This window comes from Hippoglossus stenolepis, chromosome 17 (assembly GCF_022539355.2).
Source record: "Hippoglossus stenolepis isolate QCI-W04-F060 chromosome 17, HSTE1.2, whole genome shotgun sequence".
NCBI lineage: Eukaryota > Metazoa > Chordata > Actinopteri > Pleuronectiformes > Pleuronectidae > Hippoglossus > Hippoglossus stenolepis.
The window spans coordinates 7,304,251-7,332,123 of NC_061499.1; the positions used below are offsets into that span (position 1 = coordinate 7,304,251).

The 27,873-nt window shown below is 43.5% G+C and overlaps 3 protein-coding genes across 5 annotated transcripts; 2 read left to right on the forward strand and 1 right to left on the reverse strand.

Moving 5' to 3' along the window:
- Positions 1-1,484: 1,484 nt before the first annotated feature.
- s100u (S100 calcium binding protein U) lies at positions 1,485-9,479 on the forward strand. The gene is made up of 3 exons (XM_035182527.2): positions 1,485-1,752; positions 4,955-5,083; positions 5,412-9,479. The coding sequence occupies exons 2-3, from the start codon at positions 4,964-4,966 to the stop codon at positions 6,051-6,053; spliced, it is 762 nt and encodes a 253-aa protein (XP_035038418.1). The 5' UTR covers positions 1,485-1,752; positions 4,955-4,963; the 3' UTR covers positions 6,054-9,479.
- Positions 9,480-9,696: 217 nt separating this feature from the next.
- On the forward strand, positions 9,697-12,588 carry s100s (S100 calcium binding protein S). Of its 2 annotated transcripts, none has more exons than XM_035182528.1 (3): positions 9,697-11,043; positions 11,424-11,577; positions 11,807-12,588. In XM_035182528.1, the coding sequence occupies exons 1-3, from the start codon at positions 10,907-10,909 to the stop codon at positions 11,987-11,989; spliced, it is 474 nt and encodes a 157-aa protein (XP_035038419.1). In that variant the 5' UTR covers positions 9,697-10,906; the 3' UTR covers positions 11,990-12,588. The 2 variants fall into 2 exon arrangements, with proteins under 2 accessions (XP_035038419.1, XP_035038421.1); XM_035182530.1 differs by having other exon boundaries at positions 9,736-9,789.
- Positions 12,589-18,518: 5,930 nt separating this feature from the next.
- On the reverse strand, positions 18,519-27,436 carry LOC118124294 (SH2 domain-containing adapter protein E). Of its 2 annotated transcripts, XM_035181931.1 has the most exons (7): positions 26,095-27,436; positions 23,387-23,513; positions 21,974-22,201; positions 20,968-21,208; positions 20,125-20,244; positions 18,970-19,178; positions 18,519-18,862 (listed from the first exon to the last, which is right to left on the reverse strand). In XM_035181931.1, the coding sequence occupies exons 1-6, from the start codon at positions 26,593-26,595 to the stop codon at positions 18,995-18,997; spliced, it is 1,401 nt and encodes a 466-aa protein (XP_035037822.1). In that variant the 5' UTR covers positions 26,596-27,436; the 3' UTR covers positions 18,519-18,862; positions 18,970-18,994. The 2 variants fall into 2 exon arrangements, with proteins under 2 accessions (XP_035037822.1, XP_035037821.1); XM_035181930.1 differs by having other exon boundaries at positions 18,519-19,178; positions 26,095-27,435.
- Between the last annotated feature and the right edge of the window lie 437 nt (positions 27,437-27,873).

The following is a 27,873-nucleotide window of genomic DNA, read 5'->3' on the forward strand; positions in this document are numbered from 1 at the left end:
GTCATGTTTGGGAGGACATCTTGTGTCTTGAAGTCAAAATTGCATTTTTGCTTGTTTCGCTGATAATTCTCGGAGTTAGGCTCACTTTGTATTAATGCTGATGTCTAGACAGAGTTATGTGTGCTGGCAAGCTCCCCAGCTGTTTTATGGCCCATAGGCCTGTTTTAATTTTGCAAAAAGAGAAAGGGAAAAAATGCCGCTAAGTGAGAATGCGGATCTTTCGGCGAGATAAGAAAATGTGACCTTTGTCTCCAAATTGCACACGGTAAGGTGCCAGTGTGGGAGGAGTGGTGACGGGCAAATGAGTTAGCAGCCGCAAAGTGAAGGACTAAATGAGCAGGGCACCCGTCGACTGGGCGCTGTGTGTATATCTGTGGCATAGACTGTATGTGCCCTGTGGCTTCTAGGTAAGGCCTCTTGGTCAGGAGCATGGAGACAGCATGGAGACTTCCACAGAAAGACACAGTGAGATGTTATCCGTGCTGGGACTTAAAAGCAATACGAAGTTCTCCAAAGAACTGTTAAGAATCTGGCAAGGCTGCTTTAGGTCTTGCACCACTTTTCTTACCACCCACACCGGCTCTCCAGTGAGGAATAAAAAAATTTTCTCACATTGCCAAAGTGACCTTTGGGAAAGGATCATGGCCACAGACTAATTCTGATGATAAAATAAAGTTTTGTTCATGTTTAGAAGTTTTTGTGTAAAAAGGGGGGATATTTCAAATGTGTGTCCCCACTAGTGACATAAGAGAAGAGGCACCTCCTCAATAAACAGGATTGTAAGGGTCTGATAACTAAAGGAGTGGCACCCACTGTAGTGTCTGTGGCTACAGGGAAGGCCTGTTTGTCAGCAAGTCAGGAGGCTTATATCTCATCCATCCATAGAAAGAATCCGTGAGCTAGTATCTGTGCGGGGAATCTAAAAACAATATAAAGTTCTTGAAAACACTGTTAAGAATCTGGCAAGGCTGCCTAAGGTCTTAAACTCCTTTTGACACCCACACTGTCTCTCCAGTGAAGAGTCCTTTTATTCTCACGTGTCCTGTGGGAAACGTTAATCACTGAGGTGACGCTTCAACTGTCATCTGTGGTTGAAAATGTGGTTTTGTTCATGTTGGGAAGTTTTGGTGCAAACAAATTGTTTGGCTGAAACGTGTCATGACATACAGTAGAAGAACAGGCACCTCCTCCATAGACAGGATAGTAAATCTGTTTTTTTTTAAAGTTTGGTTTTTCTACTTTTAATAAGTGAAATCGTTTTGCGAGAGACTGAGACTTTGTGCAGATGAAGTAATCCCACCCGCCCCGTCTCCTCGTCCCTGCACATGACGCCGCTCCAAAGCCACAAGCCTGGCGAGCAGGCGTGAAACTGCGCAAATCACGCATGACGTGCAACAGCTGGCCACACGAGCCAAAGACAAATCCAGTTTTAAAAAAACAAAAAAAAGAGTTAAATAAGTTTCTGATCCCACTTTTCTATGCGTTTTGGCTGAAGCGTAAAAGCTCCTCCACATTCCCAGCTCTGCCTCTCACTCACTCGCTCTTCCAGGTACACGCCCTTTGACTTGTCAGGGGGAAAAGTTTTAAGGAAAGAAAAAAAAAGAAAAGCCAAATCACGGAAGAGATTCTGTAGTCCTACTAGTTTGGCAAGTTCCGTGCGCGCAAAGCAGCGTTAAAAAGGCGGAGAAGAAAGCAGAAACTCACAACTGTGCGCATTTATTACACTGCCCTTGTCCCGCAGACGAGTTTACGGTGAGTTGAATGCGTCTTTCCTGGATTTCAAATTTTTTTGGGGAAGTTTCTCCTCCGCTGGGTTTGCTCGTGGGGTGTTTTGCCACGTTTCGGTGGAGGCGGCTTTGCAAAGAGCCGTCCCATGAAACTCGGTGTGGCTGCGGCAGGGTTTCACTGTGGCTTGGCTCAAGTTACACTTTGGTAAAAGAAGTAAATGATGATAGTTTCTGGGTGGATTTTGTGCTTTTAACGCACTGGTCCCCACAGTGTTTGATCACCATATGCTCCCTCTCTCTGCCTCTCGGAAAGATATTTGATATTTTGATGTAGATCCGTTGTCAAGTTGCCGATCAAATGTGAGGGAGCTTATCAAAAATTGAAGTGGCTGCACTGGAGGTGACAGAATGCGCTAACACGGTCTTTCCAGTTGGCATCCGGGCCGCGCGTAAAAGCCACATTTTGCGCTAAATGAGCCTTTTGCGCACAGTATGCTTTTTATTAAGGGGGCCCCACCGGAGTGACAGCTTGGCTCTCTGACCGGGTGGATTTATTTATTCATTTATTTATTAGCACAGCAATGTCACTTGTGTCAGCTTTCTTTCAATACTGCCTTTCAACATTTATCTACGCGTCCTGGCACACCTTGTTGATGGGGTGGCGCACGCGTCTCAGCCAGCGTCCAGTCGTCTGCGTTTTTGAAACCCAGCTGGATGAGAGACAGCCACCCCGCTCGTCTGCTCACCGCAATCTACAGCCACAACCTAACTTGTTCCTCTGTTAATATTTCATGACACACGAGCGGTAGTATTGTCATTACTCTGCGCACGTACCGTATCACATTCGCCCATTTGGAAACGGAACACTCAATCTTCTCCGGGCTCTGGAGGGAAACGGGAAACCTCTGGTTGTAGGCCTGTATGTTTAATTATTTGCGCAGGGTGTTTTTTTGGGTGGGGGGGGCCCTTTAAGGCAAATACCGGTGATTAGTTCGTGTCCTGAGTTGGACAAGACGAAGTTCTGACGTGGGACGCATGTCTTGAACAATTTTGTCGAAATTAGGACACATGCCTTTGCTCCAAACAAGCACCTTGAGGCAGCTGATGGAGTAAATAATGGATGTGAGAATGGACAGAAACGTCTTTGCTGGGTGTGTTTTTTTGAGTCAGGACGCACAGAGAGCCGTTAAGGCCCCTGTGTAGGCTTCTACCTCTGCAGAGGGTGTGTCACTGGGCCAGGAAGAAGTGAAGAAGTCCCCTAAAGTTCCTGCAAACTGTGTCTATAACATGATCTATCAAAAGACATGATCCAGGGATGGAAATTTTATATAAAATGTGCCAAATTTATCAGTTTTATACTCAAAACATTATTATTTCCTCAATAACGGCTGCATTGACAATCAGATGAGATTTGCTCACTCTACTACTTGCAAACTTGTGGTTTGTGTAATGTTAACATGGCGTCAGACAGTTAGAGATCGTTATGTCACATTGCAAAATCCGAAAGGGGGTCGAGTGAAATTGTAGATGTTAATGGCCCCATATACGCCACACCTATCAGCGCTCCCTGTGTCTCGTGTTATAATGAGACTAGCAGGCACATGCTCTCGGCCTCTGTATGCTCCTGGTGACTGCTCGAGTGTGACATGCACTCCAGCGGCGGAGATATAAATTTGCAGTTTACAAATGACCATTTAGCTGATGCGAGCAGGAAGCCGCCGGAGTCCTCGGCGTGTGTCGTCTGTGTCGCACCGCTGTGTGCTCTGCTGAAGCTGACAGACGAGTACAGTCAGCTTTAACGTATCGTGCCCCTGCTCGGTGTTAGCCTGTAAATTCCTGTCTAAGTGAGCTCCACGGACAGCAATGAATGGAATTCCTGCAAAATTGTGTCACCCCCTGGCATGTTCTGTCATCTGTAGATTATCTATACATCTGTCGAAACCCAAATTTCTGATTGTGTCTCTTTATCTAAGTCAGGTAACGTCTAAATTCACTTTAAAATGTCTGCGTGTTTACAACTGCGGATGTGTAATCCATACCGGGCCCTGGCTGTCTAATTCATTAGGTTGTGTATTTGTGCAAAATAGTCTGAAGGCTCAGAGGCTTGAGGAGAAGAAAGGGCCGACAGAGTGAAAACAAGGATGAGATAGTGAAAGAGAGAGGCAGGTACAGCTGGCCAGAGAGGGAGAGAGAGAAAGAAGGACGGGGAGAGAGAGCGGAACAGACAGGGACTAGGTAATCCCTCAGGTAATCTGAAGCCCAGTCCCCTCGGTTACTTCACCAGATCAGATGACCTATCAAAGATCAGAACTTCCATTGTGCATCAGAACCTGTCTCTCAGTCAGACTCCCCCTCTCCCTCTCCATGTATCTCACCTCACCATCACGCCGTCATCGCCGCTCTGGACTTAACACCTGAAACGGGGGAAAAGGCCCTGTGGGGACACGAGGAGATCCTCTGTTTCATTTTCCACTAGCTGTGTCTGTAGTCTGAATGTGGTTTATATGGCAAGCAACAGCAGTCAAATGACTATAAATGACGATCTATCTACCTACCTACCTACCTACCTACCTTCCTTCCTTCCTACCTACCTACCTACCTACCTACCTACCTACCTACCTACCTACCTACCTACCTCTATCCCTATCCTCCTACCTTCCTACCTCCCTACCTACCTACCTACCTTCCTACCTTCCTACCTCACCTACCTACCACCTACCTACCTACCTACCTACCTACCTATCCTTTATCCTTCTACCTACCTGCCTCCCTATCTTTTATCCTCCTACCTTCCTACCTACCTACATATAATTTATCCTCCTACCTACCTACCTACCTATCCTTTATCCTCCTACCTTCCTACCTACATACCTACCTTCCTACCTATCCTTTATCCTCCTACCTACCTACCTACCTACCTACCTACCTACCTACCTACCTACCTACCTACCGCCCTCTCCATGTATCTAACGTCACCATCACGCTGTCATCGCCGCTCTGGATTTAACCTGAAACGGGAAAAGGCCTTGTCCACTAGATGTTTCCATTGTGTGGTTTACACTGCATGCAACAGAAGTCAAATGAATTATCTATCTATCTATCTATCTATCTATCTATCTATCTATCTATCTATCTATCTATCTATCTATCTATCTATCTATCTATCTATCTATCTATCTATCTATATGTTTATAAGTATATATCTCATATCAGTGTCTTCCCCACAGAGAGGAGTCATGGAGGATGCTATTCAGACCCTGGTGAAGGTCTTCCTGAAGTCGACCAAGGGAAAGGAGAATCTAGGGAAGAAAGAATTCCATGGTCTCGTCAAGTCCCAGCTCAGCAACATCCTGTTGGTTAGGAAATGTTCATTCAACTATTCTGAAACTTTACCAGCACTTACATTATGTAACTGCCGCACAGAAAAGCACTAGCACAGTTTTCATCATAAGGGGCAAGTCTGAACCTTTTTAACATGAGCATTGAGACCAAATTGGGGTGAAATATACAGTAGATGAATTGGAACAATATGATAGAATAACATAAATCAGCATGATAATGTAAATAGAGCCACTGATAGAGACATTTATTAAAAGTGTATTGTGATTTCACCAGTGAGTGTCCAGTTAGAATTACCCATCATCATGCTTGGTTGTCTCATGGTTGTGTGTGCCCACTACCCAGGACGCAGGGAAGAAGAAGGCGGTCAACAACATGGCTCAGGAACTGGATGAAAACCACGACGGCAAGGTCGGCTTTGAGGAGTACATGAAGCTGGTCGGCTACCTGGCGGTCTCGCTCAGTGACCAGCGAACCCTCGCTAAAGAGGAACCAGCCCAAAATGCTGCTTCCGGACAAGTGGCACAAAGCGCCCCCGACAAAGAGGAGGAGAAGCCGGAGGCGACCGCAGAGGCTACGGAGGAGGCCAAGCCTGTAGCAAATGAAGAGGCAAAGGCAGGTGCAGCTGCTGAAGTGAAGGTAGAAGCAAACGCGGATGCAAACCTAGAAGTAAAGGTAGCAGTAAAAGAAGAGGGAGAGACGCAGCCTGATGTCGCAAAGGAGGAGCCAGCGGTGGTGGTTGGGCCTGCGGCTGCGGTGCCGGCAGTGGCGGCGGCTGGGCCTGCGGCTGCGGCTGCGGCGGTGGCAGCGGCGGTGACAGAAGCAGGAGAGGCTCCAGCTGCAGAGGTGGCAGCAGCTGCCGTGGAGGTGGTGGTGAAAGAAGAGGGGAAGATGGAGGAAACGGTGAAGGTGGGAGAGGTTGTAGAAAAGGTTGCTGCAGCAGTGGAGGAGGAAGTGGAGAAGAAGACAGAGGAGGCGACCTCATAGGGGACAATCCACAACAAAAAACACAACACACACATACACAAAACATAGCATTAACGTTGCCAAAAATAAGTTTATAAGCCACTAATGATTTTTTTTAAATACTCACAACTTTGAAATACAAAAGTTGTAGTTCAAACACTACCCACCCAACTCTGAAGAAACCCCCTCCCTATTCATGATAAATAACACATGTACATGAAAGAGTAGAATTATTGCTTTATATTCCTAGTTACCACTATGTTCCTATGTACAGCATGTGCATCCCACTATATTAAAGCACATTTACCTCATCATGACAATATACTATGTTTGCATGCAGACGTACATGATCTTGTGCATGCCAGATCCCTGTGAAAACTTTACTGAAAGTATGAATTTCCCTGCACATGAACGCACCGCTGCAGACAAGAGGCTCAGTTTAGATCACGTCCTCTCCTCACTTATGACTCTTCTTCCACAGTTGTGTCATGCAGCCCTACATCAATTTCTGTTCAGTCTTCCGGGTATAATATCACAAGTATACATCTTGCTAGGTACTAATGGCTTAAAGAAATAGTTTGACATTTTTGGGAATGGTGCTTATTAGCTTTCTTACCCAGGCTATTGCATACGAAGTTACAGCCAGCCGCTGCTTAGCCTAACCTAGCATACAGGCTGGAAACAGAGGGAATCCGCTACTGAATCGATAAATCTTTCTTATACTTTGGAATTTCTCTACGATTTAACCAAACACGATATTGTGAGCTCCACAGCTGCTGGAGGGCAGCACGCTGTTTCCCACTGTTTCCATTCTTTATGCTAAGCTAAGCTATCTAGCTACTAAGCACAGTTTCATATTTACTGGACAGATATGAGTGTGAGGTATCAATCTTCTCGTCTAACGCTGGGCAAGAACGCAAACCCCAAAATCTTAAACTATTCTCATATTGGTTGCATGAAAATCTGTCAGTAACGCTTAATCATTTTTTTAACGTTCCCATCTTTTAACTCACAGTGCTATGGAACTGATTTGGCATGACAATAAACATATTGTTTTGCTGAAGCTTTGCTCATCTTAATTGTGTACTCCATCACACCCTCTTCTTTCTCTCTCTCTTTTATTCTACTTTACGGGCTCTTTGTCTCTTTTCATTTTTACTCTGTAAGAGTTTAGCTTCATCTGGAGCCGACGGTATATTCCCCTCACTCGTAGTCGGCCATCGATTAGGAACTGGAAGATCAGGCGTGGCCCCCTGGCTAAATAATTAAGGTTCGAGGGATAGAATACATATCAAAGAACCATTAGGGTCAAAAAGGAGCCTAAGCTGGTCCCATGGGAGTGAGCTGGTCACTGGAGGAGCAGGTCAGAGAAGGTGTTCATGCAACTTAATCCACATTGGTTAGAGCTAGTGGAGAAGAAAAAGATAACAAACACCAAGAAGAAAAGAAACCCTTATCAGTTGTCACCTAATGGCACTTTTTACCTTTATGATATAGTGCATATGTGGTTATTGTAGCGCTATTATGGTCATATTCTACTTCCTGACCTGTAAAGGTGCTGGTCTGTAGAGGTGTAGCACTGGATTGGGAGTCTTCTCTTTAGGCTCTGTTCAAAATAGTTGCTGCTTGTTTTCCACTGGCCGTTCAGGCTTGTGTGTTTATCAGCCACGCCCTGCAACAGTGTAGAGACCCTGTCTGACAAAAGCAACTGGATCCTTTAGTCTGACACGTTGGGAAACTGCTGGATTAGGCATTTGATGTGAAACACACCCTGTGACACAATTATTTCTCCACTGATCCTGCCCATTAGACGAGGTGCTAAGTGTCAGAGGTGGGGCTGTTTGTGTGAGTAAAACAGAATACTGAGCCATCAGTCTGATTCGATGTGGTGTTATCTTTTGTACGGCAGCCTAATGATAAGATGTTGCATGCTATCAGAAATTAAATATTACCATTGTATTTACCATTACTGGGGCCATTATTTAAGTTCTACATGGCCGCTTTATATTTAACTTTTTAATCTAATTCTTTCTTGTTTGGACCACTATGGAGATCACTGGAAACATAGATCTATGTCACATTACATGCAATTTGTTAATTACAATTTAATGATTTGTAAATTGTCCCCTCATCAATAATGCAGTCATGAGAAAAAGGCTCGTGTTGCAGGATTGCTATATCATAGGTCTACCTGGCCAGCCACGTAGTGGCACACACACGTTTTTGTCACACCAACGGATGTGGTAACAGCAGCAGACACTTCAAACTGTTCGGCAGCAAAATGGTCAAGACAAATAAAGTGAGTCATGTGATTTGCCTGCTTCGCTGCGACACTCCCATTGTAAATACTCTTTTGTTTACACTCGCTCTGCTCAGCCTGTATACACTCGTACTGTAGTTTGCTATGTTTCCTGCATGATCTGCTACTAACAAACTTATTAAGACATTTGGGGCAATTTAGTCTTTATCATTAGTTATTTTTTTATTAAAAGCTATATTCTTTTTTATATAAAAACATTTTCTAATCATGGTACTTCCTGTGAATTATGGAGACATATCACTCTCTTGCACCATCTACAGCCAGTTTCCTGTTCAGCATGTATATGGTCCTCGGCCGTTGCATGTTTAAGTCATACGTGTATAGACACATTGCCAAGCTGCACACATTGTTTTCTGCTTCCCAGCTCAGGCCAGGCACATTTAGGCAGATTGTATCACTTCTCTACTAGTTTAAAATGTGATCTTTGCCTTCTTTCTAAGCCAAAACCATGATAAGACGAAACTGGATCAAGCGAAATTCACTTGACTAATGACTTGCACTAACAACAGACCTGGGTTAAACATCATCTGGAAATTGTTTTATGTCGGCAAATGTTTTCTTTGAATCGGAGACGGAGTGAGCCCTGAGCGCCGCAGCTCTGAACCGTCTCCATTGGCAGTTTTGCTGCTTGTCCCTTAGTGTAAACCGCACCCAGCTTTAACTCCATGCAGATTAAAAACATGCTGGAACCAAACACAGCAGACTTGCGGCAGGGAGTGTTCGCAGCCAGATTTCTCATTGCTGCACAATACGTCTCATTCATCGAGACACAGTAGATGAACATAAAAGCCCTTGCTGATAATCCCCCCATTGGATATAATAAGTGTACATACAAGTATATTGACGTGCTCTTCAGGCTCATTTGTTTGGAATGTTTGTGACTATGGGACCATTCCCAGGATGTTGTGCAGGCTTTCATCATTGTACTTCGATTTACTCGTGTTTATTTGCTGCCAAGCATGAGAGGGCGTGTGTGTTTAGCAATTGGACTCGTTTCAGTCCACTTGTCAATTCCAGCAAAGTCCACTCTGCTCGTATTTCATCTTCATATGTAACGCTGTATCATTTTTTTGCTTATTCTCTGTAACATGTAATGGCTAAAATTGAATAAAACTGTGACAACTATATACTTTTCATCAGTGGCCTCCTATTTGTGCTCGCATCCCGTTATTGTGTGTGTGCACGTTTGTGTGAGTGTGATGGAGAGAAAGCACCTTGAGAGAGAGGAAGAGGGTGGGGGGGGGGGTGCAGAGAAACAAATGTGGCGGGTATGTACGTTAAGAGGGTGAAGGAGTTTGAGGGGGAGACGGAGGGGGAGGAGGGAGGGAGGCAGGTGATATTTAAGCCACAGGCAAACTCTCTCCCACATCCATCTCTAGCTTGGCTCCGTCCGCTGCACCTCTTCAGAGACAAAGGAGGCCCTCCATCAACACTCAGGTGAGACACACACCTTGCTTCGCTGTACTTTCTCCTGTGTATCTGATGATGGCTGCCATGTAAAGTAGTGTATCATCTGCGTAACTTGAAAATCCTCCTAGAGGGTTAAGATGCTGGGATGTGGACGCTCATCGAGAGACTCGGGAAGCAAAACTGTGCGATTCATTTGTAGACTTTTACTTTTTTGTTGCTTCTGCTCTCTGAGTTTTTTGAGATGAGCATGACAAGAAATATAGATAAATGAAATGTGGAAACAAGCAAAGCCAATAGGGATTTGTTGCAAAGTCATATCATGAAATAACAATATAATGGCATTAGTATATTTCACATATTAATGCCACATTATTATTATTCACGTGTGTATAGATAATATAAGCATGACATGGACTTAGCCTTTATTTACATGTACTGTCATTGAGCATCCCTCTTTTGTTCATTGACATAGTGCATATGCATTATTACCATACTCAATATTGTGTTACTGTTGGCATTTTTTGTCTCCATGGTTTCCCATTGTGTTGCGTCAGCCAGTGAGACTAATGACCCCTATAGATTTTCCAGTTATCCAGCTTTGGTGTCCGCTCGCCTCCTCTTTTGTCTCGGCCGCCTACATCTCTGACCTCTGCGGCACGATGCACGGCAGCATGACGAGAGGCAATAACCGGTGACTGGCATGAGCATCCCCGTCTCCTGTTGTAACAGCTGATTGGTTAATGAATCATGCACGGAGGGAAGGAGGGGATTGACTGACGGATTGGATGATTCCCTCTGTTTATGTTTTGTGTGTGTGGTTGTGGATTAAGCTCCAAATAATGCTGCAGACTTTTAATTTGGAACTTGAGGTTTTAAGCTGAAGTTTCTTAGGTTTCTTGAGCGTGGAAGTGAATGAGCGCAGTTATCCGTACGCACACATTAGTGTGCACGCCAGCACCTCAGGTTGCTCGGGCCTGTAGATTTTGAATGTGACTTTTATGTTTCACTTCTGTTTTTTCGAAAAATTTAAATGACAAAGCTTTTGTGGAATCAGACAGAGAAGATTTTTACAGGGAACCTCTCACCAATGCACAACGCTCATCAATACTATTAAAACAGCTCAACTGTTCAAAGTACAGTTTTCATGCAGCAGGTGGTGACACGAAGGTGCATTTATTGTTCCCACTCAAACTCTGCATTGTTGACAGTGACTTGTCTGTGTCTGTGTGTGCACAGTCTCTCCAGAGTCCAGCAGAGAAGCACCACCATGCCGGACACAATGTGTGTAAGATTGTTCAGAAAAAAAACAACTTTCCAACGCTATCCTCCGACCTTTCTCTCCAAACCTCTGAAATGTAGCACCCAGTAAGGTCACACACACACACACACACACGCACGCACACACGCAGTGACCACACTTCCTAAATTAGGGTCAGTAATAGCCTCTGCATTACACACAGAGTGTTATTCAACCCCTTTCTCTGTGGAAATGGGAAAATCTCTCTGTTTTTTGTTTCCTTCCACCCTTTTGCCTTTCCAACTATCACTTTGTCTCGGAGGTGGCTTCAGCCCCTGTTTGCTATGTGGCCGCACATGCAGCTGGGGCCTGGAGCGGGCATTTTGTGAAGGAGTCTGACCTTTTGACCCGATTCCTTCCCCAGCATGTCCAAGGAGCCCAGTTCCAACCTGGAGAGTGCCATGCAGATGCTCATAAAGACCTTCCACAAGTACTCGGGGAAGGAGGGCGACAAGTACACACTGAGTCGGGGCGAGCTGAAGGAGCTGCTAGTAGAGGAGCTGGGGAGCTACTTAGGGGTAAGAGGAGAAGTGTGTGAAGAGGCGCATATTTGGTTGCACAATAACACACTGATGCAGTTTGCAGATATGTGACACAGAAGTGAAGGTATGCGCTCAAATACTCTGACGGCACAAGCTGGAACAAGCCTGTGCAGTGATGTATGCCCCCCCCCCCCACGCACACACACACACACATAACAGGGAACACATTCTTAACTCTCTCTTCCTCTGTGTTCCCCACTGACAGAGCTCCAAAGATAATGAAGGAGTCGAGAAGGTGATGAACGACTTGGACGCCAACAACGACGGGGAGGTGGACTTCACCGAGTTCATCATCCTGATGGGCGCCCTCACGGTCGCCTGCAACGACTTCTTCCTGGAGTACAAAACAGACGAGAAGCCGAAAGAGTCGGCGGAGAAGAAAGATTGAAGCCGTGCAAGAGGAGAAGAGTGGAGGGAGGGAGAGGGGTGGAAGGGAAGTGGGGGAGAAGAAGAGAGGGAGGTAGATGAGGAGGAGGAGGGGAGAGAGCTGTAAATCAGGAGACATAGAGGACAGAGTTGGAATGGATATTTGTCTTGTGCAATTCGTAAACACTCCGGCTACACATAAGGGAAGCGTTCCAGCAGATAGTTTGTGGGTTCACAGAGCACGGGGGCATTCAGCAGGAGTAGAGTGTTTTTCCCTGCAACACTGTTTCATACCAAAAGCACATCCGGAGCTTGTTTCACATGCAGCACGAGGAATATTCCAACTTCTTCCAGCTCACATCCAGCAGCAGTTTAGACAGTTTCTTGCATGTTCTGAATAAAGGCACTGGGGGGGGGGAAGAGGACGTTTTGTTGCAGAACGCACACTGGGCTTGTTTGAGCATTTCTTGCACATGAATAACTTCTGATCACATATAAATATAAATTAAAGATGATCATATCGTTGTATGTACTCAGTGTTTTAACAACAGAATATGAATTACCCACTTTCCTGCACCTATTTTGTAATCTTTTTTGGGGTAATAACTAATGCATTCTTCAAAGATATTAAACATTGCATTTAACCAACAACCAACTGTGTTGTGTGTTTGTGTGTGTGTGTGGGGGATTGGTTTCACATTCACTTCCTTTCAATGCTGCACAAATATTCCTCAACATGTCGGGAATGAATCGCCGCACCTGGAAATCAAGTTGAATGGTGCACGGAGAAACTATGTCAGCAAAAAAGCAAGTGTGTTCCTTTGTGTGAGCGTCCATCAGTGTGTGTGTGTGTGTGTGTGTGTGTGTATTGGGGATTCCCACAGAGTAAACTGCTCCAGTTCATGCATCCTGCCAACAATATCCTGCAAGTCTTGTTCCACTAGATATAAGCTGACCCAGATGTTTGACTTGGATCTGCATGGAAAACTTCTTCAAAAGAGGGCAACAGAGAAGGAAAGAAGGAGAGAGACGGGCTGAGGGTGTGAGGGGAAGATAAGGGGAGAGAGTGTTTGTGTGTGTGTAAGTGTGCGTCTCTGCAAGTGTGTGTGTGTGTGTGTGTGTGTGTGTGTGTGTGTGTGTGTGTGTGTGTGTTTGTGAATGAAGGAAGAGCAGCGCAGGCGGGGAGTGAATCCAATTTATGGAGTACATCAGTCAAGTATGTAACTTGGAAAGTGGTGGTATAATCACAGAGGAATGTTGGAGTTGCTGTGACTGTTAGCACACATGTCCCTCAGTGTTTCACACACACAAACACACACACAGAAACACACACACAGACACACACAGATAAGTAAATCAACATGTCCTCTCCCACCCTGTTGGCTTTTACCGCAGCTTGTCATTTGAAAACTTGAGCAGCTGAGGGATATCTTCATTTTTTTGGGGGATGTAATGTGCTTGAACGTTTTATGAGCTCAACCGCCTCCTCTTCCTCTTACCTAGAATTGAAAAAAAAAAAAAACAGGTCAGTTAGTGTCGACAGGCGGAGTTCACCCTATTTGCTTTCATTCCTCGCGCCCCTGTGTTCTCCGAGGGCGTCCTCTGATTGGCTGGTTTGAATATTTGAGTTCAACATGCACGGCCTGCAGATAGGTAAACAATTCAAAACAAGACGGCGTTTACGACTGTTAACCCTGCTGCAGCCCGGAGGGAAACAAACAACGTGTTTGCTGCCAGGCTCATTCCACAGGACCAATTAATCAACCGTTCTTTAAAGGGGGTGGACAGAATAATGTGACCTGAAGTCAGGTCATCTGTTCCCTAATGTGCAGGTGCATGGGTGGGAAAAAGGAGAATTATTTAATATGTTAAGAGGAAGTGGAAGTATGTTAAAAGAGTGTCAATGTGCAGTAAACCAGATCATTTAAAGCACCAATGCAACAATACTACAAGTATTATCAGCAATATATATACTTGAAGTAGCAAAAGGTAATTCTAACATTTGACTTTTATATCAGGTCAAAGTGGAGCTTAAATGCAGCAGTGGTTTCCAGTCTGGGGGTTGGGGCATTTCCAAAGGGTCACAGGATAAATCTCAGGGGTCGTGAAGTCGTCAGTTGGACAAGAAAGAAGAAAATAAAACAAATTTAGACTTTGACACAATATGATACTGAGCCACAACCCTAAATCTTCCAACCATCATGTATGCTGTTTTATCTGAGCCAATCCCAGCTAACATTGGGCAAGAGACACCCTGAGAAAACTCACGTAGACAACATGCAAACGTCCAACAGGGATTCCAACTGGGATTTGAACCAGGAACCACCTTTCTGTGTGAGAGCTAACCATTGTACCACCGTGCTTCCCCCTAAGATAAACCACTGACAAGTTATAGTCATCTGAATAGGGACAAGGGACCAACAACACTCTGTATTGTGTTTTATAAGCGTATTGACTGTTTTGTAAAACATAAATCTTAAAAGTAAGTAGTTCCTCTAGTTGTAATGAGTAGTTGTCCAATAAATATTGTGCAGTAAAACTACTAATTTCCCTTTGAAAATGTAGTAAAGAATCGTCAAATGAAAATACTTAAGTACAACGACCTAGCCATTGTACCTAAATGCAGTAAATGTACATGTAAATGTACTTAGTTAGATTCCAACACAGTAAATGAGGTTTTTATATGATGTTAACTGGTGTAATTTAAAAGTAGCAGCAGTGGCAACAGGAATGATGTGGGAATTTTACTTTCTTTCATAGGGAACAAGAGTTATTTAGTGTTTGAGACTGAACATTTCTTCTGGCATCGGGTTGAGAGCAGAGGGGAATTTCAACAGTTCATAGGCTTGTTCAGTGAATTATGGGAATTAAGTGCTTGTAAATGTGTTGCATCAGTTGGGATCCACAGGGAGACATGAGTGATTCCAGTTACTTAACACTCAATCAAATGGCCTTTCCAACCGTACTCAGACAGACAAAGGCTGGAAGACGTCCTGCAAACAGTATCTAAAACACGGCTGACCTCACCAGACAATTCAAACTGAAAGACAAGCGTCTCCGCTGATGGATCACACGTGGCAGGCGTCACCTTCACGGGGAAAGGAGATGAGCAACACAGAGCCAGGGCCGTGTCACTGCCGCCGAGTCTGAAGCATCTGATAACGATGGCAGGGGCACTTCGATTACCAGCGGAGCAGGTCAAGCGACACCCTGGATTCCAGTCGCCACGTCCATCAGGTGCAGTCAGCCGGCGATCATGTCAGGCTGCCACGAGAAGCCTGAGAGGCCGGCTGTTGTGAGAGTAGGATGGCACACACACACACGAGAACAAAATGAAATTATTCATTCAAGTATACAGCAGCATAGGTGGATCCAGGTTTATAATCATCTGATGATTAATTCCTCTCCAGGTGGAGCTCACTCCCTCTCGGGGAGAACTTGAGAAGGCCCGCGTTCCTCAGCTTCATGAAATCCATCTCGACGGACGGCTGCAGGGAAACCTTATGGCTGCAGCTCGCTGCCAAGGAGGAGCCGGGACACTTATGAATTACAAAGCTTCATACGCTATACTCGTACTGCACTACATTTCACAGGGAAATACTGCACTTTGTACACTGACAGGGGAAGTTTCCAGTTACTGTCCAGTGCAAGAGTCAGCTACTTTGAGCTTAGACATACAACCGATTGTCAAAGAACCATTCAACCATTAGTTTCCAATCTTTTTGTGGCCACTTACAATAAAGCACTTGTTGTTGGGGCCCCGTGTCACATGTCAATTGTTTATGTGTCATTAGCAGCTTCACCAAAGAGCCAAAAATAGTAAAGTAAATAATTTAAGTTAATGGAATAATTCAATTTTAATGATAAACCAGTCACATGGACCATTGTTTTGCTGAGAGAGTAATTTGACTTATGACCCTTTTAATATATTTAGCTACGTCTGTATTTTTACCTCCACCGAAGAGGTTATGTTTCACCACTATTGTTTGTTTGTGTGTTTGTGAGCAAGTTTACACAAAAACTACTGGACGGATTACCACAAAACCCGGGGGAAGGATGTGATATGGGTCCGGAAAGAATCTATTAAATTCTGGTGAGGATCCACATTTTAACACTTTCTGTAACATGATGAGATGTGGCGTTTTTTTTTACATGTTAACTGATCTTGATGCAAATAATCATGCATATTTACTGGACTGATATCTGTGAGTGTGAGTGATTTGGTGCAGCTTGGTTGAATTTAAGGGGACGATTGGGCCTTGGCTGAGATTTGCGTTCAAGTGCCAATCTACTTTGTTTGTTTGTGAGCAAGATTATGCAAAAACAACCAAAGGGATTGCCACAAAATTTGGTGGAAGGGAGGGACATGAAGCCATTAAATGTTTTTGCCATTTTCATTGATGTTTCAGAGAAGAATTCATGGATCTTGATGTTAAAAAAAAAAATCTGGTACATTTAGAATATCTATGAGTGTGTGTAACTTGGTACAGATCCAAATAAAAATCCAGATCTATTAAATTTAAAAGTGTTTTTATAGAGGGACAGTTGGGCCTTGGCAGAGGTATGTGCTCTACTGAATTCTAGTTTAGGCGAATGTAATAATGTCATTTTAATGATAAACCAGTCATGTGGACAATGTTTTTGTTGACACTTATGTATTAATGTGTATTAAGTATTAATACTAAAGAAACCTTTGAATCTATAGCTTTTACTTGTAATGTTGTATTTTCACAGAGTGACATCGGTACTTTTACTTTATTTCAACCTCGGTCTACCTCAGAAGGTAACAGCAAACAGTTATTTATGAGGTAACGCAACGTTGATGGGAGGACTTAACGTTATCTCTGGTTTTAGAGAAAACGAGACGCCTTCATGAATTAAAGCCCAAACTCTTGGCACCAAACGGCGATGGCGTCCCGTCTCGGTGAGTCAAGGAGAAACAGTTGACAGACAGATATCAGCCTCGGATGACACCGGCGGTGAGGAAGGTAAAGGAGAGGGGCGAATGATATGTAAGAAAAGGAGGGAAGGAGAGAGGGATGGTGTCAATTGCTCCTTTTTCCCCCCTCCCTGACATTAAGCGTCCTTGACATGCGTGTAATGATACTACTCTTACTATTTATCCTTTTTTTAGCACCGCCTTTACCTTAGACGTACACACAGCACAAACTGCAGTGCTCATTGCAAGTAATCCGTTTGTGCTCAACATGATCCTCGGCTTAAACCTAATCTCCTCCACTGGACCTTTCCCCCCTCAACCTTTTCACTCCAACCTGGCATATTCAGTGATCCCCCCCCGCCTCCCTTTTAGCAGCATGGAGAACTAAACTTCCAGACAAACGAGCAAACTGCCGAAACCACAATCAAGCTCTCATGGTTAAAAGATTCATCACGCTCAAAAAATGCCCCCATTCAGTCATCCCAGGATGTGCAAGGAGGCCGGTTCCGCGGGGAGGAGGTGGCGCTTTGATCATTGACACAAACACCCTCACATTTTGCTGTTTACACTGTTGATTTATTTGGGATCAGAGAGAAGCTGCACCGGGGATCTCCAGCACCGAGACTCAGGGCCTTTTTTTTCTTATTAGCGTTTGTTTTACAATGTCTCAACATCAGGTCTCCACATATCAAAAGACAACGGTGAAAAATGTATAACAGGTGTGTCTCCTTGGATTACCTCTTTGTGAGCGCGGCTGCCAAAAACCACAAACCGACTTCCTTAAATCACAGAGAAGACCCAGCGGTGTCAGGCTGCCAAGATATGTGGGATACAAGACAAAACCTTGACCTTATTTATGGCACTTAGGGCTTGAATCCCTCTGTGTTGCAGACCAAATGATTTCCAGCACATCACCAAATCAAGACAAACCATGTCAGATGTCTGCGTTATATTTAGAATACACAAAGAAAGAGAAGACAGGGAATATAATACATTCACAAATTCTCATTTTGCTGATCGGCTTCATTTCACTTTGAGGGGGAGAAACAACAGGGGCCTGATACAGAATTTGTATTTTGTTTTTTGTTTCCATTATTTCAATATCTGTTAATTTCTTGTCTATAAATCATACAGAAGTTTGACATTCACTTAACACTGTGTATCTCGTCATTTGTTCCACTGGCTTTTGCGATGTTATTTATCCGAAAATCCCAAATGAAACACAGCCACAGTCCTTGTCCTAAAAAGCTCCAACTATATCGTGCAGTGCATTTTTCCCTCCTGCACATTACATCAGGGTGAATCACTCACTCTTCACAGTTCAGAGTAGAAACAACTCCCTCATTCACAGTAAGACAGAGGAAAACCTCAGGGGGCAGCGGTTGCAGAAAACTAACAAGTATAAGGAGCATGAATTTGAAATCTGCTGCGCGTATTAAGATAAAGTAGCTGGCGTTTATCTGTATCTTGATAAGTGGAAAGATACGCATGATACATGTGCATGGGTTTTACCAACTGGGAAGTTCAAGAAAAGACTTATTGTGCTGGTAAAGCTGGTGTAGTGTACCAGCACATCCACCAGAGAGAAGCAGAGAGACACAAAACAATTATCTAAGTCTGAAGCACTTCCTGCGTCACAATAAATTTTAATTTGCAGAAATTAGCACATCTTTCCTTATCTTTTAATAATGATTAAAACAATGCAGCTATGTATGAGTCACTTTCAACAACAACTTCAAGTCACATTTAATCAATAAAAGTGCCTCTTGGTCTCCGCTGAGCCTTCACATGCAAAACATCAGCCTGTGTGTTTTGCATCAGAGTAAAGTAAAGAAAGGTGAAGACGTCCAGAGTTTCAAGACTAAGGCTGAGCTGCAAAAACGTGTTCACGATCACACAGTTAAAATAAAAAACACACGTAAAGTCTGGTGATACAGTTGAGTCATACAGTGGGACCTGTAGAAAAGGGACATAGCAACAGAAGTACACGTTGAGCTTCACTGTGACTGATGTCAGGAAACGTTGCGTCCGAGCAGGCCCAGAGGTGTGTTTGTTTTGTATACCTAACGTGGTGCTAGGGCGGAGTCGTCAGTGGGTGCGAGGCACCGGGTGCAGCAGGGTCATGTGCTCGGCCCCGTTGAAAGGCAGACGCTGAGTGCAGTAATGGTGCACCACCTCTGGGATGCTGGGGAACACACAGCTGCTCTGGTCCAGGGTGTAGCCGCTCTCTTTGGTCTGAGCAACCATGATGTGAACGCAGCCCTGGCTCGTCCTGAGGAGAGTTCACCCAAAATAAATGTTATTGATTCATACATCATTCATGCATGTTTTTAAGCTTTCACCTACAAGTATGCAACGTTTCTACTCATGTAACATCCTGTGATACCCTCTCACATGTCTGTGATACTCAGCTCAACACATTCACGACAACTGAGGATGTAAATATTTAAAAATACTTTATTAATGTTTTATTAAAGTGTAAATATTTCCAAAACAGCTCGACTCTGTAGAAAATATTCTCAGACAGGAGTAAACTTTATCAGGCAATACTTTTAGCATCAGATTAATCATTTTTTTACTGCAATGATGATGTGAGTTGTATAAAACTGAAGAATATGCTGTATCAGGCTTTGAATACATGGCATTCTCCTTTTGAGAAAACCTTAAGAAACCACATTTAAATTCACAAGATTCTAAGTTATATTTTGGTCTGCAGTCATAAATGTCAGAACCCTAAACATGTCTGATATTTTCACAAAGATTCTCGAACTATTCTCTATGAAAAAAACGTCCTATCTTGCAATGTTAACGAATGTGAAAAAGAAATTCCCAGATTTGAAGTTTTGTGTTAATCCATCCAGTAGTTTTTGTGTATTCCTACTAACTAACAAATGAACAAATGCGGAAAAACACAAACTTCTTGACTGAGATAACGTTGGGCTTTTAAGACACTTTGAACATGACAAAAACAAGCTCAGTAGCAAAATCCCTACTGCACTGGATCACTACAAAAGAGCAGATACACCTCCACACATGCAATCACCATCTGCAATAACAAAAGCACTGAATAGTAACAGCCTTAGAATCTAAAATGTTAAAGTAAATGTTTCCGGACCTATGTAATTCCTTTCATACGCTGCAGGATGAGACCAATGTGAGTTCACAGTTATTATCTCAGCCCTTTGGACACTACCCATGCACTGTCCTCTTACACTCACTTGAGGGCGATGGAGTACTTGCTGTTGTCCGACTCGCTGTTCCTGACCAGGAAGCTGGCCTCTTTGCAGGACTGCAGCTGAAACTCGGCCTCCTGGCGGGTCACGCAGCCGTGGTACCAGCTGAGACAGGGGGATGATGAAGTTACATTTAATTTGCTATGGATCAAGTGTAGAAAACGACACTCAAAGCAACACTGTGTAACGTTTTAAACCTATAACAGTAGCTTTAATGAGTTTGATGGTTCAGTGTAGGAAGAATGGAGTCACTTTCCATCCCACTCCTCACCCTGAACGCCTGTAACTTTGGTGAGTGGGTACAGATCTCCTGTGAGAAGTGTGGAACTGACAAATAGTCGCAGCTTAGCTTGTCAGAATCCGGTGCAGCAAGAGTAATGCTTAACTTCAGATCAGTTAAAAAGACTTATGAGTCATATTCATCTCTAATAATAGGAAAATATGAAGGATTCTCGACAGAGTTTGGTGGATTTGTTACAGTGGCACATTTTCTGGTCCAGGAAGCTAGGGATCATGGGTAATATCCGCCCTCCAGTCGTGTTTCAGTTCAGTGAGTGGGATTATACGCAGGCTTTTTTTTTCTCTACATGAAAACTATTTAATTGGTTGGACGTGGAGCCAAACAGGATTAATCACCATGTGTGGCTGCAGGGGGGCGCTGTTGCTCAGTAAAAGTTACATAGTGATACTTTAATGTGACTAAATAACGTGTGTATTAATATTCGGGAGTGAGGTTTATTGCAAAAAGGAAAAATACATGGAAACACACTCTAACACATTCCATACAAATAACATTTACAGCGAAAAGGATTGAGCTACAATCAATACCTCTGCTTTTCCAGGGGCAGTGAGGGGTCCACCCAGCAGACCTCGGCGTCAGGGCCGCTGCCCGGCGTGGAGGAAGGCGTCAGGGTCGGCGGCGACGATCGCAGGATCTTCTGGGTCCAGCTTTTCTGCCTCAGATGCTGATGCTGAGACAGCGGCTGGGTGGGCGGATGCTGCGGCTGCCTGGTGAGTGTCGGGTGAGGCGTCTCATCTTTGGCTGGGCGCTCAGGGCTGTCAAACTGTGCTGGGGGAAGAAGAGTCAGGAGAGAAGATATGAATTCATGTAGAGAAATACACAGCATCTCTGCTGCCCAAGTTTGAACTGGATGCCGGCGCCTCCAGTAAATATAGAATAAGAAGACAGCACTTTGATGTCTCATGCAAAATATTATTTAGTATGCTGTTGGTCTGTGCAGCATATGAAATATAAATGTGAGCGCAGGCCTGACTTGTTTTTTGACCAAATATTTTTCATATGGATCTAAGGCAGAGAGGAGGCAGGGTTGGTGCTGCATTGGATGAACCAGTATCACAATTGAAAATGTGACAGCCTGAAATCAGCAATGCACTTTTATTACCTCTGCCAAGGAGGATGGAACAAGGGACAACAAAGAACCCATTGAATTCTGACGTGGATCCGCACAAAGGGACGGATCCAGGAATTTATTTATCACTTTCTTTAACTTTCCAAGATTTGCATGAGCTTTTTGACATTTTCAGTAATTTCCCAGATCTTGGATCTTGATGAAAAAAGGCGGGAAGTGATATCAATGAGTGTGAGCAATTTGGTGCAGCTTGATTGAGTTTAAGGAGACTGTTGGAGATATGCCCTCTTTCTGGTTTCTTGTAGCTACTTACGCAAACAAGTGGATTGTTGATTTAAAAAGGTGCAGGAAGTTCAGTTCAGGTGTTTTCAGAGGGAAAAATCCCCTCACTTTCAAATTAAAAGTATTCGTAGAATTGGCGCCAACTCTTTTCTCGGGTATCAGTCTGTGTGCGATCTATTTACCGGACAGAGTTCTGACGATATGATCCTTCTTCCTCTCCCACGGCAGCTCGTACTCGGTGGAGGGACGAGGATCCAGCTCCGGCCGTGTGACCACCGGCTTGTCACCATCACCTCCCCCCTCGTACGGGACGTCATAGATCTGAAGGGGCGCGGACTGGCCCTCCTCTACTATCCCCTCACTCAGCACGCAGACCTTCAGCAGGTCCTTGGACCCCCGACGTCTGATCTCTGGCAGGTGGAACACATGAGATTAAAGATTAAGATGATGATTGATGGTATGAGTGGGGCCAGTCTGCGCCCCACTCAAATCACTTCTGTATGATTCTTCAGTTTTTTATTATTATTAAGTTCACAGAGAAAACTTTGGATTTCATGTGCAACAAACTCATGCGCATCAGGAATCTTCATGTCACATTTTTTGTACATTTTATTGTATGAGTTTAAAAAGTCTGTACCTCTCCAATAAACCATGGATTTAAAGAAATATATTCCTCACACAGTGGACAACCTTGGTCATCTATTGATCAGCCAGCTGCCATCAACTTTTGTATATTTTTGGATAGATTTTCATGTTTACAAATCCAGCTTATCTAAAATTGCCAACTGACAAAAGGAGAACAAGGATTTTTGAATTAAAATAAATTGATATTTTCTTTCAGTTCTGTGGGTGGGAATATCCATTTCAACTACCACAATATCGGTTTAGTTTCTGGTATCTGATGTTAAAGTGTTAATAATGATCTCATGGCTTTGCTGATTGAATCACAGTGACATCAGACCCTTGCCGACTTCCTCGCTGTGATTTAAACCTCGTAAATTGACTGAGTCACATCATCACATCCTCTGCAGACTTCTTTGAGGAGGCCTGGAAGTGGCACTGATTGAAGTGACAGCTACTCGAAAGCACCGCAATAAAACATTCTCACATTCACAGCAGGCTATTGTGTAACCCTCTTTTTAGTTAAAACAATGGAGCGATGGAAGGAAAGGTCGGGGGGGTGTGTGATTGGACGACGGACCACCAGTCATCCTGGATGCTGGGAAGTTTTGATAAATGGGCAGACGGGTCCATGTAGGGGTTTACACAGAGCTGCATCCGAGAGGAGAGGAGGGGAGGGGGGGCACTGAGGGCCAACTTCCTTTTTAGAGAATAGTACCAGGAAACAGAGACAGGAAAGAGGAAGCAGGGGCAGGAAACTGCACCCATTGTCCGAATGCAGCGGAGTTGCTGTGGCAACCCCATGGGGTGCAGAGAGCACTGGGGGAGTGAGTTCACGTTCTCACTGCTCGGCCCGGAGAGACTGAAAAGGAGAATCCTGTCGTTGAGGATACGTGGTCCGACGCAGATTGTCTTCCTAGTGTTACTGGAACAACAAGGCAGTGAGATCATATCAATGTAAACGTAAGTCTCACCAGTGATCATCTGCTGGGCATCATAAGGCTCCATGTATCCATCATTCTCCCCAACACGCTCTGCCTCTCTTTGCTCTCTGGTCTTCTGAGCGTCAAATGGATCGGCATAATCCTCAAGAATTATCACCTGCAAAAACAAAACACACACACAGGGAAATCAATATGTTTCATGCATAGTTTAGACACTAAAAAGACAAACACTTTCAGATTGGAATTGAGGGAAATAAACAAAGAAATAAGATTAGAAATGCTGTCATGTAAATATTTTGCATATTGTGGAATCTATCAGACACGTCGATGGAGTTGGCAGAAGTAGAGATATTGAACAAAATATATTGTTCCATATATGAAAATATGGCAGCAAATTCTGAAGCTGGAACTGGAAAATATTTGATATTTTACATGAAAATGAAAATTGGAACATGAGGTGTTTATGAAGAGGTGGAAGACTGAGGCTGATCCGACAGGGATGAAGGGTTTTGTCAGACAAAAAAAAAGTACTTCAATAAACTACATGTCAGACTTCAGTGAGAAGAATATCTTCTTGTCTCCTCATATACATTGTTTTCTGAAGAGTGTCTCTTTGCTTAAAAGCCCATTCTCCTCACATTCATATCTTTAAGTTAACAACCTCTTTTACCAGTTACGCTTCTCTGTCTCATCATCTTATCGTTGTCACATCATTACTTGTTTATTTTACAAGCCGCTAACCAACCAGAGATAAGACCAGGCCGTAAAGTGAAGCCGTCTCTCTCACTCATTTGTCTGCGTTTATAATTAACTAGCAGATGTTTGACAGGTAATAACTCAGTGTTGTTAACATTTTTATCTTTTAGAGGTTTAATCTGACAAATGCATTTTTTTGCTTTTACATTCACTTCCTGTAGAAATAAAATTCTTTATAAATTAGGGGACAAAACGCTAGATGTAACACATATTAACTAGAACACCTACTACCACCAAGGAGTTTATGTTGTCACCCATGTCTGTTGGTTTGTTTGTTTGTTTGTAAGCAGGATTAAGTCAAATATACTCAACGGATTTCCACGAAACTTGGTGGAAGGATGCGGTATGGGTTGGGTTGGGGAAGAATCCATTTAGTTTTGGTGGGGATCGGGATCAGGGGGCAGATCAAGTATTTTTTAATCCCTGTCTTTTAACATTGTGTGATGGGATGTTTTTCAACATTTTCCTTGATTTCCCAGGGAATAATTTGTGAATCTTGATGTAAAAAAATCTGACACATTCAGGTGAAACGTGGTGCAGATCCAATTAAAAATGAATTTAAATGTGGTTTCATACGGGGAGTGTTGGGTCTTGAGGTATTCGCTCCACTGAGAGCCATTAAACAAGTGGTTGATGCATGAATTTGAGATGGAGAATGGGGATTTACTCCCTTTTTGCAACATAAAACTCCCCATTTCATTCTCTTTTATCTGTCTTTTTTCACACCTTCTCTCCACTATCACCTCCCCGACTTCTCTCTTTCTCCTCTTTTTTTTTCAAAGCCAAGCTGGAGGGAACTTGGGATAGCACCTGAGTGTCAAATGACACAATGCTTTTTATAATATGATAGCCTTCACCAGGGGGCCTGATTTCCAGTGAAAGAGAGGGATGAGGCGGAGGGAGGGCGGGTGAGAGAAGGGGAATACTGAGCCAGAAGAGAGGGAGGTGAAGGCCTCATGTCTGACCGCAGCTTTGTATTCGAGGCAGCGGGAAGGTGGGTGTGAGGGCGAGGGGTGGAGAGGAAGAGAAAGAGAGATAGACAGAGCGACTGGGAGGAGTGGACACAATGGAGTGTTGCTGAGACAAAGGGGAGGAAGACGCAGAAACATTAATATCAATCTTCAGAGCTTGGACTGGAGCCCGGCCAATTCATTGTCACTAATATTGATGACAACACATTTTATTTTTGTTGCAATGCTGCACGAATCAGAGGAAGGTGCCACTGATTCTGTTTTAATTTACGTGGATTATCATATCAACACTGGAGAAACATTTGCATCTTATACTTACTAAATACTACAAAAGCTACAAAAAATACTAGTACATTGCAGAAATACTTAGTTACAGTGGTTTTACTTGAGCAAAGTACAGACAAGTAACTGTAAAGCAGAAAACTGTTCATATTATTATTGATGAATATTGTTGATCAATATTTAAATTGATGTGGTAACACATAGGCTAAGTGGTTGTTGGTTTTAACCATAGGTTTGAGAGTTGTTTCCACTACATTAGGCTATTCCGTTTGGTAGGTTCATCATATTGTTTTTTAATCCATGGGGGGTTTCCTGCATAAAATCTTAATCTAAGAGGCAAATAGTAACCATGGCAACCAGATAAGTGTTTTTTTTATCTTATTTCATTTCCTCTGAAATGTGGTGCAATGGGAATGTAAAGGGGCATAAACTGGAAATATTAATACTAAAGTAAAAGAAGTACCTGAAAGTTACTGGAGTGCAATACTAGAGTAAATGTACTAAGTTAGACTAGTTTTAGGATATTTAAGTTAGACTGACAAAAAAAAAAAGTTTCAGAACAGAAATACAGTATCTTTACTTTGAACAAATATAACAGGTTAAATAAAGCCCTGTAAAATCTTGAAATTTAAGATATTTGAACAGCACAGATATCATGAGCCTCCAAAGGTATTTCCATCAGGATATTAATGGTGTATTGACATGTTTTGGTGGCAGATGGTTACTCACAGTTTCTGCTTTGCTCTGGGCTGGTTTCTCTGCTTCACTTCCCACTGTGTTGCTGATGGTACCGCTGTTGAAGTTGGGGCTCTTGTCCTGTTTGTCCAGCCGGATCAGCCGGCTGATGTAGGAGGCATTGGCTGGGGGGGAGCTCTTCGGGCCCCGGTGCTGCTCCTCAACCACCGGCTCTGCTTTGGAGTTTTTCCAGCTCTTCCCGGACAACAGGTTGTCCCACACTTTCCCATCTTTACTCGGGGGGCTTCCACCGGTTCTGCCCAGCTCCACAGCCGAGTTTTTCCGGTTCCTCCCGGTCAGGAGAGACCCAACTCCTCCGCCGGTGCTGTCAGAGGAGGAGTTCTTGCGCTGGCCCGTTTTGGAGCCTGAGGTTTTGGTGCCTATGCCGGCGACCAGGCCGCCCTTCCCGGCTCTCGGTTGTGACTCGGAGGCTGAGCGGATCCTGTCGGCACCATTTTTCAGGTTGATGGGAAACTCCTTGAACCACTTTGCCATTGCAGCTCAGATGGAAACCAGTGAAACCTCTGTGTTCCTGCTCCGACACCTTTCAGCTCCATACAGGGCCCCAGAGACGCACCTTTACAAATCACAGCCCTTTCCAACAAAAGACTTCCGCTGCTTTATTCTAGGACAGACTGCAGGAGCTCCACTCCTCACTTTGAAGAATATCATAAATGCTCTTAACAGCCCATCGCTCTCTGCTCAAATACCCAACTATAGGATAAAACACCCACAACCTTCATGCCTGTTTGGCAAAGGGAGGAAAATTCAAACTTTATCCCATTTGTGGTTGTCTGACACCTGCTCCAGAGAAAAAGTGTATTCCCTTTGGAGGAAGAGGAGTCTTCAGAGTGGGATGAGCTGAAAGAAGGTAAAGCTTGTCCTACTTCTGATGTGTGGTCCCATTCCCAGAGAGGCTGATGTGTGACAACCGTCCACCATCTCAACGAGCCTGTGACTGAGGCTGGAGTGAAGAGAGGGGAGGGGGTGTGTGAAGTTGAGAGGATGGGGGAGGCAGAGCCGGGTGGGCGGCGATGTTTCATTCTACATGCCATGATGGAGGTTTGCAGAATCATTGACATCTTTTAAATCCCTATTAATTTATATTGTTTATTTCTAGTACACAATTATTATTACCTAATAATTGTCTGTTTTATTGTTGTTGTTAAATGCTGCATTTAAATGTTTTATTCCTGTATTTCTTTTATTCCCTGATCTTTTGTATCTGTCCTGAAATGCTTTCATGATGTTTTTGTCATATCAAAGCACTTTGTGTGTAAATAAAGTGTATTCATATTGTTTTTGTTATTGTTGTTGTTATATGAAATGTTTTAATCTTGCTCTAACCACTAACTTTGTTTTGAAAAGTCTTTAAAAATGTATTTTATTAGTAGTAATAGTAGCAGCAGCAGTAGCAGTAGTAGTTGCTGTTGTTGTTGTATTCGTAATATTTTAGATAACCCGCTATATACACCTGTACGGGTTTTCTGTGTAAAATCTTAATTTGTGAAGCAAATAGTAACCATGACAACCAGATAAGGGTTTTTATGTCGTTCCATTTCTCCTGAATATCAATACTGAAGTAAAAGAAGTACCTCAAAATTTGACCTGAAAGCAACATTTAAGTAAATGTACTATGCTACTCTCCAGTTGTGGGGAGAAATATTATAACAGGCTAAATAAACTTCTGTAAGATCTGTATTATTTCATTCCTCCTATAATTAATGAAACCTCTGTATTATATTTAGACCTACACCAACCAAAATGATTGTT